A 15,079-nucleotide genomic window follows, 5' to 3' on the forward strand; every position below is an offset into this window, starting at 1 on the left:
TTATAATTTTTTTTAATCTGCTGCATGGTTTCCTGCTTCCAAAGTCTCTGAGAAAAGCAGACTTTTAAAAAAAGTCTGCTTTTCTCAGAGACTTTGGACGGACATCATAATGGCAGAGCACCTATGCCCCCTGAATGTGGCCTGGGACATGTATTTTTGTTTATTACTAATACACTCAAACGCCTCTTATCCGGACGCCTCAGATACGGGCACGTCTCTCTACCGGGCACCTTTACCTTGAGTTTCTATGGCAAAAATGCTTCGAATTTGGGGGTTTTGAACTTTTTCCGTATTCGGTAGTGCTTATTTTTCACTGCCAACCTATGTAATGCACACATTTTTATCAATGGGTTCCTTTTGTATCCTGAACATGTGCAATACGTTCCAAATAAACTTCTTCAAAAAGTGGTAATGATACATGGTAGATGAGTTATCCTGAGATACGGGCAAATCTGAGACACGGGCAGTGCCCGGTCCCAAGGTGCCCGGATAAGAGACGTAGATCTACGTCCGAGTGTATTAGCGCTGGAGCTCAGACCATGAGGTCTGAGCGTTGCCGCAGGTCAGTTGTCACCCCCCCCCCCCCCCGAAGATCTACGAGTCTGTCATACTGCAGTGAGCTAGCTGTGGCTTTATGGTAAATAATTATGCGGCTGGGATGGAGGGAAGGGGGGGGGGGGCGGGGGCGTCTCCTTAGCTACGGCAGTGTTGCCATGGAGGGACTGCATGGACTGGTGCCGCAGTGTCAGTGCAGTGCCAGTGGGTTGCACTTGCACTACAGCTGCATGTGCCAGCAAACAACACCGCATTGCCAAGGCCTAGGCTGAAGTAAAGCAATGACTGTTTGAATCATTTCCTTTGCCTAAAAGCTGACAGTGACACTCGATAGGTTGAGGAAGTTTATGTCCGAAATAGCAAGGCAGCTATATTTAATTACAGGCGGCTATTACTTGACAACACGGGCAGTGTATTATCTTTACACTGATTGGTGTGAGTGACGAATAAAGCCAGTAGAAGTCAATCTTCCTCTCAGGCAAAATACATCAAGTAAGTAATAGTTGTCACTCGATTATGGGAAACTGATCCAGTGGTGAAAAGGCTATACGAACGACCACGCACTTTGCACGTTTTGGTCTTCCATCGGACTTCTTTGCACTGACTCCGGGTAAAGTTTCACAAGACTAGCTTGCAGTCAGTGCACGCGGCAAGGCAATGGCCACGGCGTCTGAATCGCCGCCTGATGATGGCCCACTCCGAGCTGAGCCAGCAAGCCAGGAGCCTACGTTCGGACGACCATCGCTGCATGTTACCGATGGCTCAATGCACGGAAAAGAGTCGTCTCCGTTCGGTGACTCCTTTCGTAGGCTAGCGACCGGTTCGGCCAAGTTCATTCAGGAACTACGCGAGGTCAACCATTGGCTCACCAACTGGAACCATAGCGAGGTATTGGACCGATATACACATACGCCACACACACACACACACACACACGCGCGCGCGCGCGCGCACACACACACACGCACACACACACACGCACACACACACACGCACACTGTACTGACACTGAGTCTGTACTTGTTCACTGCAAAAACTGGTCAGGTGGGTCTCCCCGGGAGAGGACAAAGAGACTCAAAAGGAATCTTGGAAAGACGACTATTGAACCGCCTAGCGGCTGACACCCCCTGAAATCCCCACACTCTGGGTGGAGTTAGAAATGATCCCACTCACTCCCTCTCTCCCTCCCTCTCTCTCTCTCACACACATACACACACACACACATGAGGAGCACACACACACACACACATTCACACACATACACACACACACACACACACACACACACACACACACACATGAGGAGCTAGGGGGTATTTTCACCTGGTAAGATAAGTCGTGTACATGTGCAGTTCTGCTCAATGGAATGCGATTGAATGAGTCGTCAGCTTACGGTTCCCTGCTGCACCAGTCAACATCCCAGTGTGTGGCGCAGGTCTGGGGGGGGGGGGGGGGGGGGGCTGCACCGGCAGCAGCGCCCGGTATGGCATTGCCCCCCCCCCCCCCCCCCCCCACACACACACTATTTGTGTACTTCTGTGCTGCCAGCAGTAGTACGCATAGAAGAATGTGCATACACGCCGAATCTTTAAGAGTGTGTGCAATCCTGCCTTTGCTGAGTGTGAGTGTGTGCAACCCCTCCCTTTGCTGGCGATGGCAGAACTTCACATTACGTTACTTGGTTCAAAAGGTTTCGCTAGCAAGCAGTGCGAAGTGACCAGCCGTTACGCTAGCAAGCGGTGCCAAGTGACCAGCCGTTACGCTAGCAAGCAGTGCCAAGTGACCAGCCGAGAGTTGAACCCAAAGCAGGGTTGCATGCAACCCTGTATTTACATGTACTATCATGCACAGGCCGGTGCAAAATTAGTACAGTTGACTCCTGATATTACAAACACCATTGTGCAGGAGAATCAGTTCTTTATAACAGAAGTTCACTAATACTACAGTCAAACCTGGTTAGGACGAACTTCAAGGGACCGAACAAGTTAGTTTGTCTTATCCAGAGTTCTTCTTATCCAGATCTGACAAAAAAATGATATGCATATCATATGGTGAATAAGGAGAAGGACAAAATGTTACGAGTTCAACTTTGCATATCATATGGATTGTATTTATGTGAGGGTGCATGCTGTGGCAAATGTAAAACGTTTTTTTCATAACATAACCCAGCCACAGGTAAGTACAATGTGCAATGAATTCATGACAGCATGTCCTCCGCCTTGTAACATGTTTTGCCAGTACAAGAGGCCTCGCCTATAGGAAAAAAAATACAGCCAGCGCACTCACAGGGACCGAAAGTTCGTTCTACACGCTGATTTTGTTCAAATCACGCTTGAAATTAGTTCGTCTTCACGAAAGTTTGCCGTACAGAGTTCGTCGTAAACGAATAATTATGACTTGATATGATGCCTGGCCAACCATAGGATTGGTAGTTCGTACTAAAGGAAAGTTCGCTTTATCAGTGTTCGTCCTAAGGAGGTTTGACTGTACATGCCATCTAGTATAAATTGTATACTTAGAAGTGCAAGCAAACGTCATGACTAGCATGTGGCCCATGACTTTGTGAGTGCACTTGGTTTGCATGCCTCTGGTTTTTGGTCAAAATGGCGACTACTGTCACGAATATTGTTGTGTTAGTTGTAACTTGTAGGCATGGTTTCGGCTTTTGGCAGTCTTCAAACCAGTCATAAAGTGTTTGTGTGTGTGTGTGTGTGTGTGTGTGTGTGTGTGTGTGTGTGTGTGTGTGTGTGTGTGTGTGTGTGTCTGTGTGTGTCTGTGTGTGCTTATGGCACTACGTTGTGTTCCACTTTGCAGAGATGTGCTCTGCTAAAGCAGCTACTGAAGCACATGTCCTCGGAGCAGCGGCGATCCTTGGCCATGGTAGGTTTTGCTAGAGCAGCTGGGTACACATGCATGCAGGGACACTGGGTACACATCAGCATGCAGGGACACTGGGTACACATCAGCATGCAGGGACACTGGGTACACATCAGCATGCAGGGACACTGGGTACACATTGGCATGCAGGGACATTCAACTCACTGTTGCATGTCCATAGCCTCAGACATAGCCCGGTACATGCATTGAGAGGGGGGGGGGGGGGGGGGGTGAAAGCGACAATCGATCCAACACTGATCCGTGCATGTTTATACAGGTCAGCAGAGTCAGCAGAGTCAGACCTCGCTTCTCATGTCCTCCTTCACACATGAATGGTCCCGAGGGCCTCGTTACCTGGTAGGCCATGATTCGTTTGAGCACATTTACAGTTTAAAGGCCACTGATCACGAGGACACAGTGATGTGTTTGTACATCCCAGTTGCTCAAATGTGACTGGTATTCATGGGGCATACCTGATTAAGCCTTGGTCACGCAGGTCCGCTCATCGTACTTGCACTTCTATTGAAGCACTATGCTCAAGCTGCATGTATATCCAGTAGATGGTGATGGTGCCAGTAGTTTGACCTCACTCCGTGTGTGTGTGTGTGTGTTTGCTTAACTGTTAGCTGCTGTATCCGCTACACATGAAGGACATGTTGATAATGGCTGAGCGTGCCTATCCCGGCAGTCGCTTCATGCCCGTCTACCTTCCGGAGCGTGGGCAGAAGCAGGCGGAGGAAATGACCAAGTACAATGCTGCATACAGAGCATGGCTCATCAGACAGCCAAAAATATGCAGAGTGAGTGACAACGGTGGGGGGGGGGGGTAATTGTTCATGGTATTGTGCACGTACTCGTAGTTGTGCACGTACTCGTAGGAGCCTTCCAGTACATGTAGAACCTTGCGGAAGACCAGCCTCTCTTGCAGTGTTAGCATTACTGTCATTTTCATGGCCAACACCGACAGTGCTATCCATATTACGTGCAAAGCCGACAGTGCTATCCCTATTGTGGGATTCCAGCAGCAAGGACTGCATTGTTTGTCAGATATGAATGAACAATGATTTTCTGCTGCTGGTTTGACGAGCCGGAGGTGGTGGTTATCCCCCCTCATTTACCCCACTACTTCACTGAACAGCAGAATGTCTCTCACTACAGGTTTTTGTCAGTTGTGTATAATGGCATTACACATGACACTGCGCGTGTGCGCGCGCGCGTGTGTGTATATGTGTTCGTGTCACTGTGTATGTCACTCCATGTGTGTGTGTGTGTGTGTGTGTGTGTGTGTGTGTGTGTGTGTGTGTGTGTGTGTGTGTGTGTGTGTGTGCGTGTGTGCGTGCGTGCGTGCGTGCGTATGTGTGTGTGTGTGTGTGTGTGTGTGTGTGTGTGTGTGTGTGTGTGTGTGTGTGTGTGTGTGCATGTGCGTGCGTGTGTGTGTGTGTGTGTGTGTGTGTAGCATGGTTTAGATGATCACTTCTCTTGCCGAAGTTATCAGCATGATATCCATTATTGTAGGGAAAGATAGTTCATGTAGTTCAGTTTAGAGAGGTCTGGCTGTCTTATGGTAGAACGTCTGGGCATAATATTGTTAAGCTAGCTGCGATTTGAAAACATGCTTCCGATATCAGCTTGTTAGGGAGCATCTCATAAGTTCGCATTTATTTTGCAAACATAACGCATTTCGAATAGACTTTACCCCCCTACCTCCCCCCTCTATTCTAAAGTCTTATCGCACATTTTCTGTGTTTATCTACTGTATACTACATGTACACGTCCATGCTATGGTATGCTTATGTACATGATTGTACAATCATGTACATGGATATGAATGTTTTGCTAGAGCGGTCGTGAATGGCATACAGTAGTACCGCATTTACTGAGTACAAGTAGAATCAATGACATGTACACGCTCATAAACATAGTTCCTCCACAACAACTGTACTGCTAGCTGTACTGCTGTAAACGCTGGCCAGGTACATGTACATGTACACGGTTTGATCAGCCTGGTGTGACATTTGACACCTCTGAGTAGCCTGCATGCATGCAATGCAAGGGTTAGCTGATCTGCAAACACAGCTAGATCTCCACCTAAACACACTCATTTGCTGCAGGGATCTAGCATGGTAGCAGATTGTACAGTTCCAGAAAATGTGCGAACAGTCATTTTTCTATTCGAAAAGGGCGCTACCCCCCCTACCCCCGTTTCGAAATGCGTTACGTTTAGAAACAAAATGCGAACTTATGAGATGCTCCCTTATGTTGATGGCATACTACAATGTTCCTCTCTTCCTCATGGCATAGCCATCTGTCCTCTCAACTTTCCTTCCTGGGAGATTTCCTTCGATAGGCATCCACTTGGCTTCTGGAGAATCCGTAAACTGTACATGTACCGCTCACATCAGTCATTCGTATGTATATACGGCCGTGCATGTACATGTATGTCGTTGTACGTTTGCAGGAGGCAGTGTCGGGAGTGAAGAGTATTGACAAGGATCCGAGACTGACAAGCGCTCAGCGAGAGAGAAGGAGGGCAATGCTGAAGGTAACCGTCAATACGGCCCGGCATGAATAAGATGATGAGGATGACACGATGAAGCCGCGTGATTGACATCGACCTTGCACTCTGTTTATTGTAGCCATTTCCGTTGGATGTGCACTTTCGCACCTCGGTTTTAAACAGTGTATGCTGGTTTTCTTGCTTCTGCTATACTCAATGGGGATTCACAGATACGCTTTCATGAAAAATCATTTCTGGATTAGCTACAGCTACATGTACAGCTACATGTACAGCTAATTGTACTTGTGACATGTACTTGAAAGCAATGTGATCATGGGATACTACATGTATTCTTATTCTTTGTTGCCTTTCTCCAATTTAGAAATCCCTCTCAACTCGTCCGTACCATCCCCAGCACGAGGACATGGCCTATCTAAGCACTGAGGTAAACTGTCAGGCTCAGTATTGTGCCTTCATTTTAGCAGGGGGCACGGGAGCTGGTCCGGTGGACGCTGCCCCGGACCAATGCTTTGCGGGGAAAAAAGGAAAGAAAAAGGCCTGTGACTGGACATTGACTGGAGTTGGAAAGAGATCAGGCATAGAGCATAACCATGGCAACCTGGGAGTAAAAAAGCATGCACCGATTACTACTACTTAACCTAGGTCCTGGAGCAGTGCAAACGCACAGTTCCAGCTCCTGACACAGAAGTTGGCGCTCTTTAATGATAGCTTGCATACCGTCCTACCGGTAGGACCACGGGTCCTACCGGTAGGACCCAAGAAATCGCGCTGCAAAAGTGCTTTTGGTTGAGAAATTTCTTGAAACAATTGTTGAGATGAGGTCTTTGTCAGGAAAAATAATGGCGCAAAATGCAAGGCTATGTCCAGTGCATTGCATATGCGCAATTTTATCAATTGTCAAAATGGCCGCACATACCCCTGTCGGAGCGCTAGCAACTCTGTCCAAAGTGAATTTTGACCATGGCACATCAATCGTGGTGAGGTCCTAATGTTTCTATTAGCCTGCCAAGGCAGTGGAATGCATAATTCCATACTCTGTTTCCATGGTTACCATAGGCTGTTACCATGGAATTTCGTAGTATGCCTTGTGCGATCACGTCTAAAATTTGTGGACTCCTTCATTAGCCCCTGCCCTCGGAGCAACAGTTTAGGGTCAAGCTTTAGGTCAATGTTAGAACATAGGCCATGCAGCATGTCTGTGTATGATGGTCCTACCGGTAGGTCCTACCGGTAGGACCGAGGTCTATGCAAGCTATCATTAAGAGCAGTCAAATGCGACTTTGGAACGAATGTAGCTTCTGCAGGTCTGTATGCGGAATGTAGACTTGTAGAAGAAATTTCATGTAAGCTGCATTTTTAACTGAGGATTTTCCTTATTCTCATTGAAGGATGGAAGTTCTGCACCAATTGAGTGCTACCCACGACAAGGCTCTTGCAGCAACAAGGGATATGTTACGGTTGTGATGGACAAAGAGGGGAACAGATACAATAGGCAAAAATACATATCTTTCATATTCTCATTTGCATCATGTAGGCAGTTCTTATGGTGGTATTATCATCACTTTGACCAAGTGCAGATACAATGTACATGCCTGTATCAACCATTGTGTTTTGTGATGCGTGACACACTGACATCACACAGTCCGTTAGACCAGTGGAAATCTGCTTCCCATGCCCGTGTTCCACAGTCTGCTGCTTGGAGAGCTGTAGATGTAGAGTATGATGAAGTGGTGGTGATCGCAGGGCTATTTCTGATAGCTTACCTTTACCTCCCTTGTTCCACAGTCTGCTGCTTGGAGAGCTGTAGATGTAGAGTATGATGAAGTGGTGGTGATCGCAGGGCTATTTCAAATAGCTTACCTTTACCTCCCTTGTTCCACAGTCTGCTGCTTGGAGAGCTGTAGATGTAGAGTATGATGAAGTGGTGGTGATCGCAGGGCTATTTCTAATAGCTTACCTTTACCTCCCTTGTTCCACAGTCTGCTGTTTGGAGAGCTGTAGATGTAGAGTATGATGAAGTGGTGGTGATCGCAGGGCTATATAGCTTACCTTTACCTGTAGTTTGTGCACAAACACGGGACGTGGACAAGTGTACAATGCCATTCTTTGTGATTATCTGCAAGCGGTGCTACGATTATGGGTGCCCCTGTTAGTGCTGAAATGTACGTAGCCTGGGTGTGTCACTTGATTGTTCTGTTATAGGCTGTCTTTCCCATCTGGCTATGACTATAGATGTTGGGTTTTGTTCCATATTGTACTTGCAGGCAGACGTCGAGGAGCACCATAAGCTGTACGCTGCATCCCACACCGAGGACGAGAAGCTGACACTGGAGTTGAAATGGTGGCAATCACGCTTCACCGACGACACAAGCATTGAGCGGCGCACACTGCGCCTTGTTCTGCCAGACACCTTCGACACGGGACTTCCGGGTGTGGATCGTCGTTGTCTTCTTCAGTTCACTGAGGATAAGCTGAAGATGATGAGCTTGCACCAAGGCAGTCGTGCTGATCATGTTACAAAGCCTAAACTGCTCACCACATCCTCCATGAATAGAAGGAAAACTGGCCAACAGCAGCAGCTGCCCAGTCTTCCCTCTAACACACCTAAAATTCGGAAGACACCTTCTAGCCCACCTCCATTTCTGCCATGCCCAATGCCGGTGAAGAAAGCAACAACACCTAGAGCAATTGCAGCACAGGCAACAGGTACTCCCCACAGCACACACAGCGCAACAACAACACCAAGACAAACACCAAGGCGAGCGGCAAGCCAAAGATGGGGCAATCTTGAAGCGTCCTCGACCTCACCTTGCCCTCGCCATTTCAGTCCAAGTGTGCGCCTGACACCCGTCAGAGTGATGGCAGCAAGTGCCAGATCGAATAACTCGAAATGTCGGCAAAGCGATTGGGTAAGTGAAAGTGACAGTGAGAGTGCCAGCAGTGACTGCGATGATAGTGATACAGAACGAGCAGAGGAAGACAAGGCGGATGGCTTGCAGCAGCAGCTGAGTGAAGTGGAAGCTGAGCGCTCCGGCCAATACGAAGATCTGGAGATCTGTCACCCGGTTAGAATGCACGCACCCTGGCTAAGTACGCACAAGGGCCGCGAGTGGACTAAGTATGCTGCGGACGCATTTGAACAGCTTGGAACGCCGCCAGAGGACTCCATCGTGCACCCAGTCACACCGGAAGGAGGGAGGTTCTCTTGCGACATGGCCTCAAGGTATCCTGAACTTTATAATGTGAATACCTGGATCGTGTATGGTGTTCACGTATGTACGGTAGTGCCGATGTCTCTGATATGGAGTGTGCCGAGATGATAACAGTTAGGATTGCTAGAAAGCGCCGCTTACAGGCCTTTGCAGGTAGTCCCTACAAACTATCAGGCTTTACCATTGCTGCATACTTTGGGAATAGTCCAGCCGATTACCTAGTACAAGTTCACTGCTTGAAGTAGATACGTTAGCGGCATAGGTACCTGCACTGCTTCAGTGTACTGCTTATCCACTGTGATAACTGTTAGGCTGCAGGCAGATCAACCGATGACAGCAAGGTCCTTGTCACGTGCTGCAATGATGACACCAGCGGGCAAAGCATCGTCAACCTTGAACAGGTCACATGTAAGTCATGACAAACCGGTGTCAAGAATGTGTTGCCGCGGTCTGGTCAGAAAAGAGGAAGGCCCAGTTTCTTTGCTTGCACTAACATTGGAGCAAAACCGATCTGCATGTGTATAGCACTCATTGCAGTACTCATTCTCCTGCCCATCGCTGAAGCGATGATAGCGAACAAGCTATGTTAGACATAGCAACTTGTGCTGGGAGTACACCATTCAACAGCTTGCAAGGCTGATGAATTTACCGCCACTAATTTTAGGCTGGTTTACGCCACACGGCTGGTCGAAGTGACTTTTTCTGGGCAATGAATCCCTATTTTTCATTTTTTTTCATCCTATATTTATTTTTTCACACACACACCACACCACATACTCCGGCATGCACTGGCTGTTGGTAACCACCCAGGCCCAGAATGAAAGAAGAGCTACAAGTAGGAGAATGAGAAAGAGAAGAAAGACGCGTGCGACCATAATCGCCGGGAATTGAACCCGCAACCTCTCGATTGGAAATCGACATGTGTCCATAATCCATATGATGCAGTGATGCACTGCAGTAGAAAGACCAGCCTTATGCACGTTGTACGGATGCACGAAATCCCGTAGAATCTCGTAGAATCTTGTAGAATCCCGTAGACCCGGCAGGCTGGGTGTTGAATGTGCAGGACCCTATTGTGTTTACTGCTCATTCCACTGTGAAATGGGCCATGAAGGCATTTCATACGAAAACTTTTTTTCCGGAAGAGATCTAGCTAGTTAGTTCAATCCCAAAGTGAAGAAGCTGGAAAAGCGATTGTTTGCCATGAATTATGAGACTAAATTGGTCAAATGCGCATGTATAGCACACAATGAACACCCAACCGGGTATGTACACACCTACCTACGACCCTAGTACAGAACTTTGTACATCTGTACAACGTGCATAAGGACCATAGAGACTGGCCATGCCAGGTTCCCAACCCACGTGTCCACACCTACTTGTAGTATTTTAGAAAAGACCCGTGACCTGCCTATGTGACCACACGCGATCACCTTAACATGGGTTTCTTTGCAATGTGCCCTGTGTAACCTGTATGGACTGCCTTTACCTGACATGTGTCCTAATCATTGTGTGTGTGTGTGTGTGTGTGTGTGTGTGTGTGCGTGCGTGGGTGCGTGCGTGCGCGGTGTGTGTGTGTGTGTGCGCGCGTGCGTGCGTGCGTGCGTACGTGCGTGCGTGCGCGTGCGTGCGTGCGTGCGTGCGTGCGTGTGTGTGTGTGTGTGTATGTGTGTGTGTTCATCGCCGCAGCATTCCAGGCTTCCTGCTAATGGCAAGACACTGCTGCACCGGTACATCTCATCTTGGACGGGTACGAGCACGGCACTGCAGTCTTGACTGTGTGTATAGTGGTTATAGCTCTGCACTGTGGCTGCATGCTCTGCACTGTGGCTGCATGCTCTGCACTGTGGCTGCATGCTCTGCACTGTGGCTGCATGCTCTGCACTGTGGCTGCATGCTCTGCACTGTGGCTGCATGCTCTGCACTGTGGCTGCATGCTCTGCACTGTGGCTGCATGCTCTGCACTGTGGCTGCATGCTCTGCACTGTGGCTGCATGCTCTGCACTGTGGCTGCATGCTCTGCACTGTGGCTGCATGCTCTGCACTGTGGCTGACGTAGGATGGTATTCAGGTTGGCGGGGGCTGACTTCAAGCCACTATACTGGCTATACTGACTATACTGATCATAAACCTGTTGTACAGGCACATGTACCAGTAATACTCTGACAGAAAGCGGCATTTGTTACCGGAACATTTGTTACCGGAACATTTGTTACCGGAACATTTGTTACCGGAACATTTGTTACCGGAACACATTTGTTACCGGAACATTTGTTACCGGAACATTTGTTACCGGAACATTTGTTACCGGAACATTTGTTACCGGAACATTTGTTACCGGAACATTTGTTACCGGAACATTTGTTACCGGAACATTTGTTACCGGAACATTTGTTACCGGAACATTTGTTACCGGAACATTTGTTACCGGAACATTTGTTACCGGAACATTTGTTACCGGAACATTTGTTACCGGAACATTTGTTACCGGAACATTTGTTACCGGAACATTTGTTACCGGAACATTTGTTACCGGAACATTTGTTACCGGAACATTTGTTACCGAAACGTACAGCTTCAAGCTCTACGTTATGATTGTAGCGAGTGTTTGCACATGGAGACAGCTATGGTTGCCGATTTCGAATCGGAAATATGATTGCTTGGCTCCTCTCCTGCTTGTGAAGGAATGTCTTCTGCTATCTGTCCACACGGCACATGTCTTCTGCTATCTGTCCACATGGCACATGTCTGTTCCAATCTTGAATGCAGAAACTGAGCAAGAACAGGCGATCTACCTGATATTGACACAGCTGGATGCACGCGAGCTCTTCTACATTGTCTTTTCCATTGTTGTAAGGATGTGCCTGCTCATGAAATGTCCAGTTTGCTGCATGAACGTGTTACGCTGATGCCACTATCATCTCCAACTCTGGTGGTTTGCTGTTGCTGCCGAGTGAAATGTGTTGTCCTACCCCTATGAAAATGTACATGCATGTGTGCCTGGAAAGCATGGCTGAACGCTGAACCCTGTGAAAAAGTGGGTTTTTAAAGATCTAGTCACGTGCTTTGGCTTTAGAGTGAAGGACTAGGTGAACGATTGTACGGTGTACGCTGGGCCAGTGGGAGTGCCGGTATCCTGGGCTGGATACTGGAGCCAGGCTTGGAACCATGGAGGTACCATGCCTATCAATTCATACAAGAACTATGCCGGTTGTGAGACTCCCAGAGATCAGTCCTGCTGGTACAAGTGTTGGTGTTATAATATTCTCTCTCTCTCCCTCCCTCTCTCTCCCTCCCTCTCTCTCTCTCTCTCTCTCTCTCTCTCTCTCACACACTCTCTCCCTCCCTCCCTCCCTCCCTCCCTCCCTCCCTCCCTCCCTCCCTCCCTCCCTCTCTCTCTCCCTCCCTCCCTCCCTCCCTCCCTCCCTCCCTCCCTCTCTCTCTCTCTCTCTCTCTCTCTCTCTCTCTCTCTCTCTCTCTCTCTCTCTCTCTCTCTCTCTCTCTCTCTCTCTCCTACCTACAGCCGTACACATACTGTGATTTCGTTTCTCTGCTGCCAAGTCACCTAGCCGTGTGCATCCTGCAGTACCTCACACCGGATGAGCTGCGCATTGCCAGCCAGGTACATTGCACTGGTAGTGATAGCTACACGGCTATTGTAGGGGTGTCATTGGTTCACCTTGTTAGGGGAAGGGGGGGGGGGGGGGGTGCATGGTCGAAATATTCTTGAAACAGTTTGGACTTACATCTGTAGGAGTAGGTTTGTAATTGGACAGCCATACAGCTAAATGGCTACAGCTAGCTACAAGTACAAGTGGGATTTTCCACACTGGCAATCAATTCTGGCTTCACAGCAGACACTGAACTGAAAACTCTAGGCTATTTGCTCCAAACATGGACATGCTGAACAAAGGTTGTAATGACCAGGTTTCAAGGGGTGCACATCATGCCAGTCACATAGCTGTTGCTGCATACACACGGTGCATGTGTTAGTCTGCATGTCGTTGCCGGAGCACTTGCACCTTTACTTCACCAACACTGGACAAGTCCAAAGCAGACACATGTGACCCTGTATGAGAGTAATTCTTCCCCTGCACAAGAAGGCAGACTGCGTGGTTTCGGCTATTCAAGCTTCGTGTCTCATCCCCACAATCTACAGTAGCTAGTAACTACTTGATTGCACCATTGGGCACTTTTAACACGTATTTACCGCCTGTGCGTGTGTGCGTGTACGTGTGTGTACTGAGCAGTTTTGTCATTTCTTGGTGCTGTGCATGCGTGACAGGTATGCAAGCGCTGGCACCGTGTAGCGTTCTCTACCGACGTGTGGTGGTTCAAATACAAGGAATTGTCCAGACAAACAGGTCAGTATGGTGATAAACGATATCATAATTTATAAGTGGGATCACATGTGACTCTCTACTGCAGAGTGCAGAGTGCAGAGTGTGGCAGGGGCATCACACACGGCATCACACACGGCATCACACACGGCATCACCAGTACGACCATGGCATCACACACGGCATCACCAGTACGACCATGGTCGTACGTACCACTTTGCGTCCAGGATGGTCCGCCCAGAGCGCCTGTAGAGCGCTAAAACGTGCTCTATTGGCCAAAAATCCGATCCCCCCTCCCCCTCCCGCGGGACACTCCCGGACCCCAGTCATACCACTCCCCGGCACTGTCCTGTGACGCCCTGTGTGGTGTGCAGAGTGCACTGATGCACATGCTGAACACTGTCACGTGTGTGTGTGCTGGGTTTGGGGTGATGTCATCTTGCAACTTGAACATTTCAAAGCTGGTCATAGAATGTATGGTGAGACATTTTAGAGCCTCAGTGGACATCTAGAATGTATCTGTGTGTTTGGGGGGGGGGGGGAGGGGTGATCAATCAAAACAGCACCTGAAGAGGTAGTTCAAGCCAATGGAGATTACATGCACATGCTCTCAGTAATCAGGAGGCGGTGAGCCAGTAGCAGGATACCGCATCTTACAACCAGCGAGATTGGCTAACTAGCCAGATGAACGTGATCATCTCATAGCATCACACAGTGAGAAAACTGAGCCACCCTCTAACTAATGACTAATGTGCTTTTTATTAGTGTACGGGTGGATGGGAGGCAGGGCCGGGGAGGGGGGGGGGGGTATTAGTGGATGTAAGGGTGAATGGGAGGCAGGGGGGGGGGGTATTAGTGGAGCAATATCAACTTCCATGGTTCAAGGTGTTTTAGACTATAACTGGTTCATGCCATGAGTATTGAACCGCTGCTTGTTGACATTCTAACAGTGACCGGAACTTTTAAAATTGTGATCCGGCCCACGTGTCTGTCGCTAGCATTTATTGCACACATCAACATGCCCTTCTTGCTATACCCTTGCATGTGCGTGTGTGTGTGTCTGCATGTGTGTGTGTACATGTGCATGTGCATGTGTGTGTGTGGGGGGGGGGGGGTGTTCTTCCGTAAGGCCGGGGGGGGGGGGGGGAGGGGGTGGTGTTGGTCTAAGTGTGAGGTTATTGTTTGCTTCACTGACTCCATGCCTGTCCCGAACCTCACGGTACATTGCAGGTGTGAGTGTTCAGTTCCAGCAGCAGCACCGTGATCCAAACTGGCTGAACCTGGCAATGCGTATTGAGCGTGTAGTGCACCATTGGAACAAGCCTCTCATCCAGTATACTAGAATGAAGGTGCATCGCAGCAGGTGAGACGAGCTTAGTATAATTACATTATAGTGGCATAGGCTCAATGTGAGTGTGCCGGTGATAAATAGGTATGTCAGGTGTGTATGTGTGTGCGTGCGTGCGTGCGTGTGTGTGTGTGTGTGTGTGTCCGTGCGTGCGTGCGTGTGTGCATGTGTGCATATGTGTGTGCTCATTGTCATGCATGCATGGCGGCATTCTCATTCCCTCAGTGAC

The 15,079-nt window shown here is 48.7% G+C and overlaps 1 protein-coding gene across 2 annotated transcripts in view; it reads left to right on the top strand.

Moving 5' to 3' along the window:
• The first annotated feature begins 824 nt into the window (after positions 1 to 824).
• Positions 825 to 15,079, top strand: part of LOC135822292 (F-box/WD repeat-containing protein 7-like) — a 35,500-nt gene continuing 21,245 nt past the window's right edge. The window contains exons 1-12 of one of the 2 annotated variants that reach the window (XM_065335028.1): positions 825 to 1,443; positions 3,370 to 3,435; positions 4,059 to 4,232; positions 5,891 to 5,974; positions 6,312 to 6,374; positions 8,215 to 9,173; positions 9,474 to 9,570; positions 10,852 to 10,912; positions 11,932 to 12,014; positions 12,686 to 12,784; positions 13,448 to 13,526; positions 14,733 to 14,865. In XM_065335028.1, the coding sequence (XP_065191100.1) occupies positions 1,213 to 1,443; positions 3,370 to 3,435; positions 4,059 to 4,232; positions 5,891 to 5,974; positions 6,312 to 6,374; positions 8,215 to 9,173; positions 9,474 to 9,570; positions 10,852 to 10,912; positions 11,932 to 12,014; positions 12,686 to 12,784; positions 13,448 to 13,526; positions 14,733 to 14,865 (2,129 nt within the window). In that variant the 5' untranslated portion in view covers positions 825 to 1,212. The remainder of the gene's footprint in view (positions 1,444 to 3,369; positions 3,436 to 4,058; positions 4,233 to 5,890; positions 5,975 to 6,311; positions 6,375 to 8,214; positions 9,174 to 9,473; positions 9,571 to 10,851; positions 10,913 to 11,931; positions 12,015 to 12,685; positions 12,785 to 13,447; positions 13,527 to 14,732; positions 14,866 to 15,079) is intronic. The other variant, XM_065335036.1, reaches the window with a different exon arrangement.

The sequence above is a fragment of the Sycon ciliatum genome, chromosome 1 (assembly GCF_964019385.1).
Source record: "Sycon ciliatum chromosome 1, ocSycCili1.1, whole genome shotgun sequence".
Classification (NCBI taxonomy): Eukaryota; Metazoa; Porifera; class Calcarea; order Leucosolenida; family Sycettidae; genus Sycon; species Sycon ciliatum.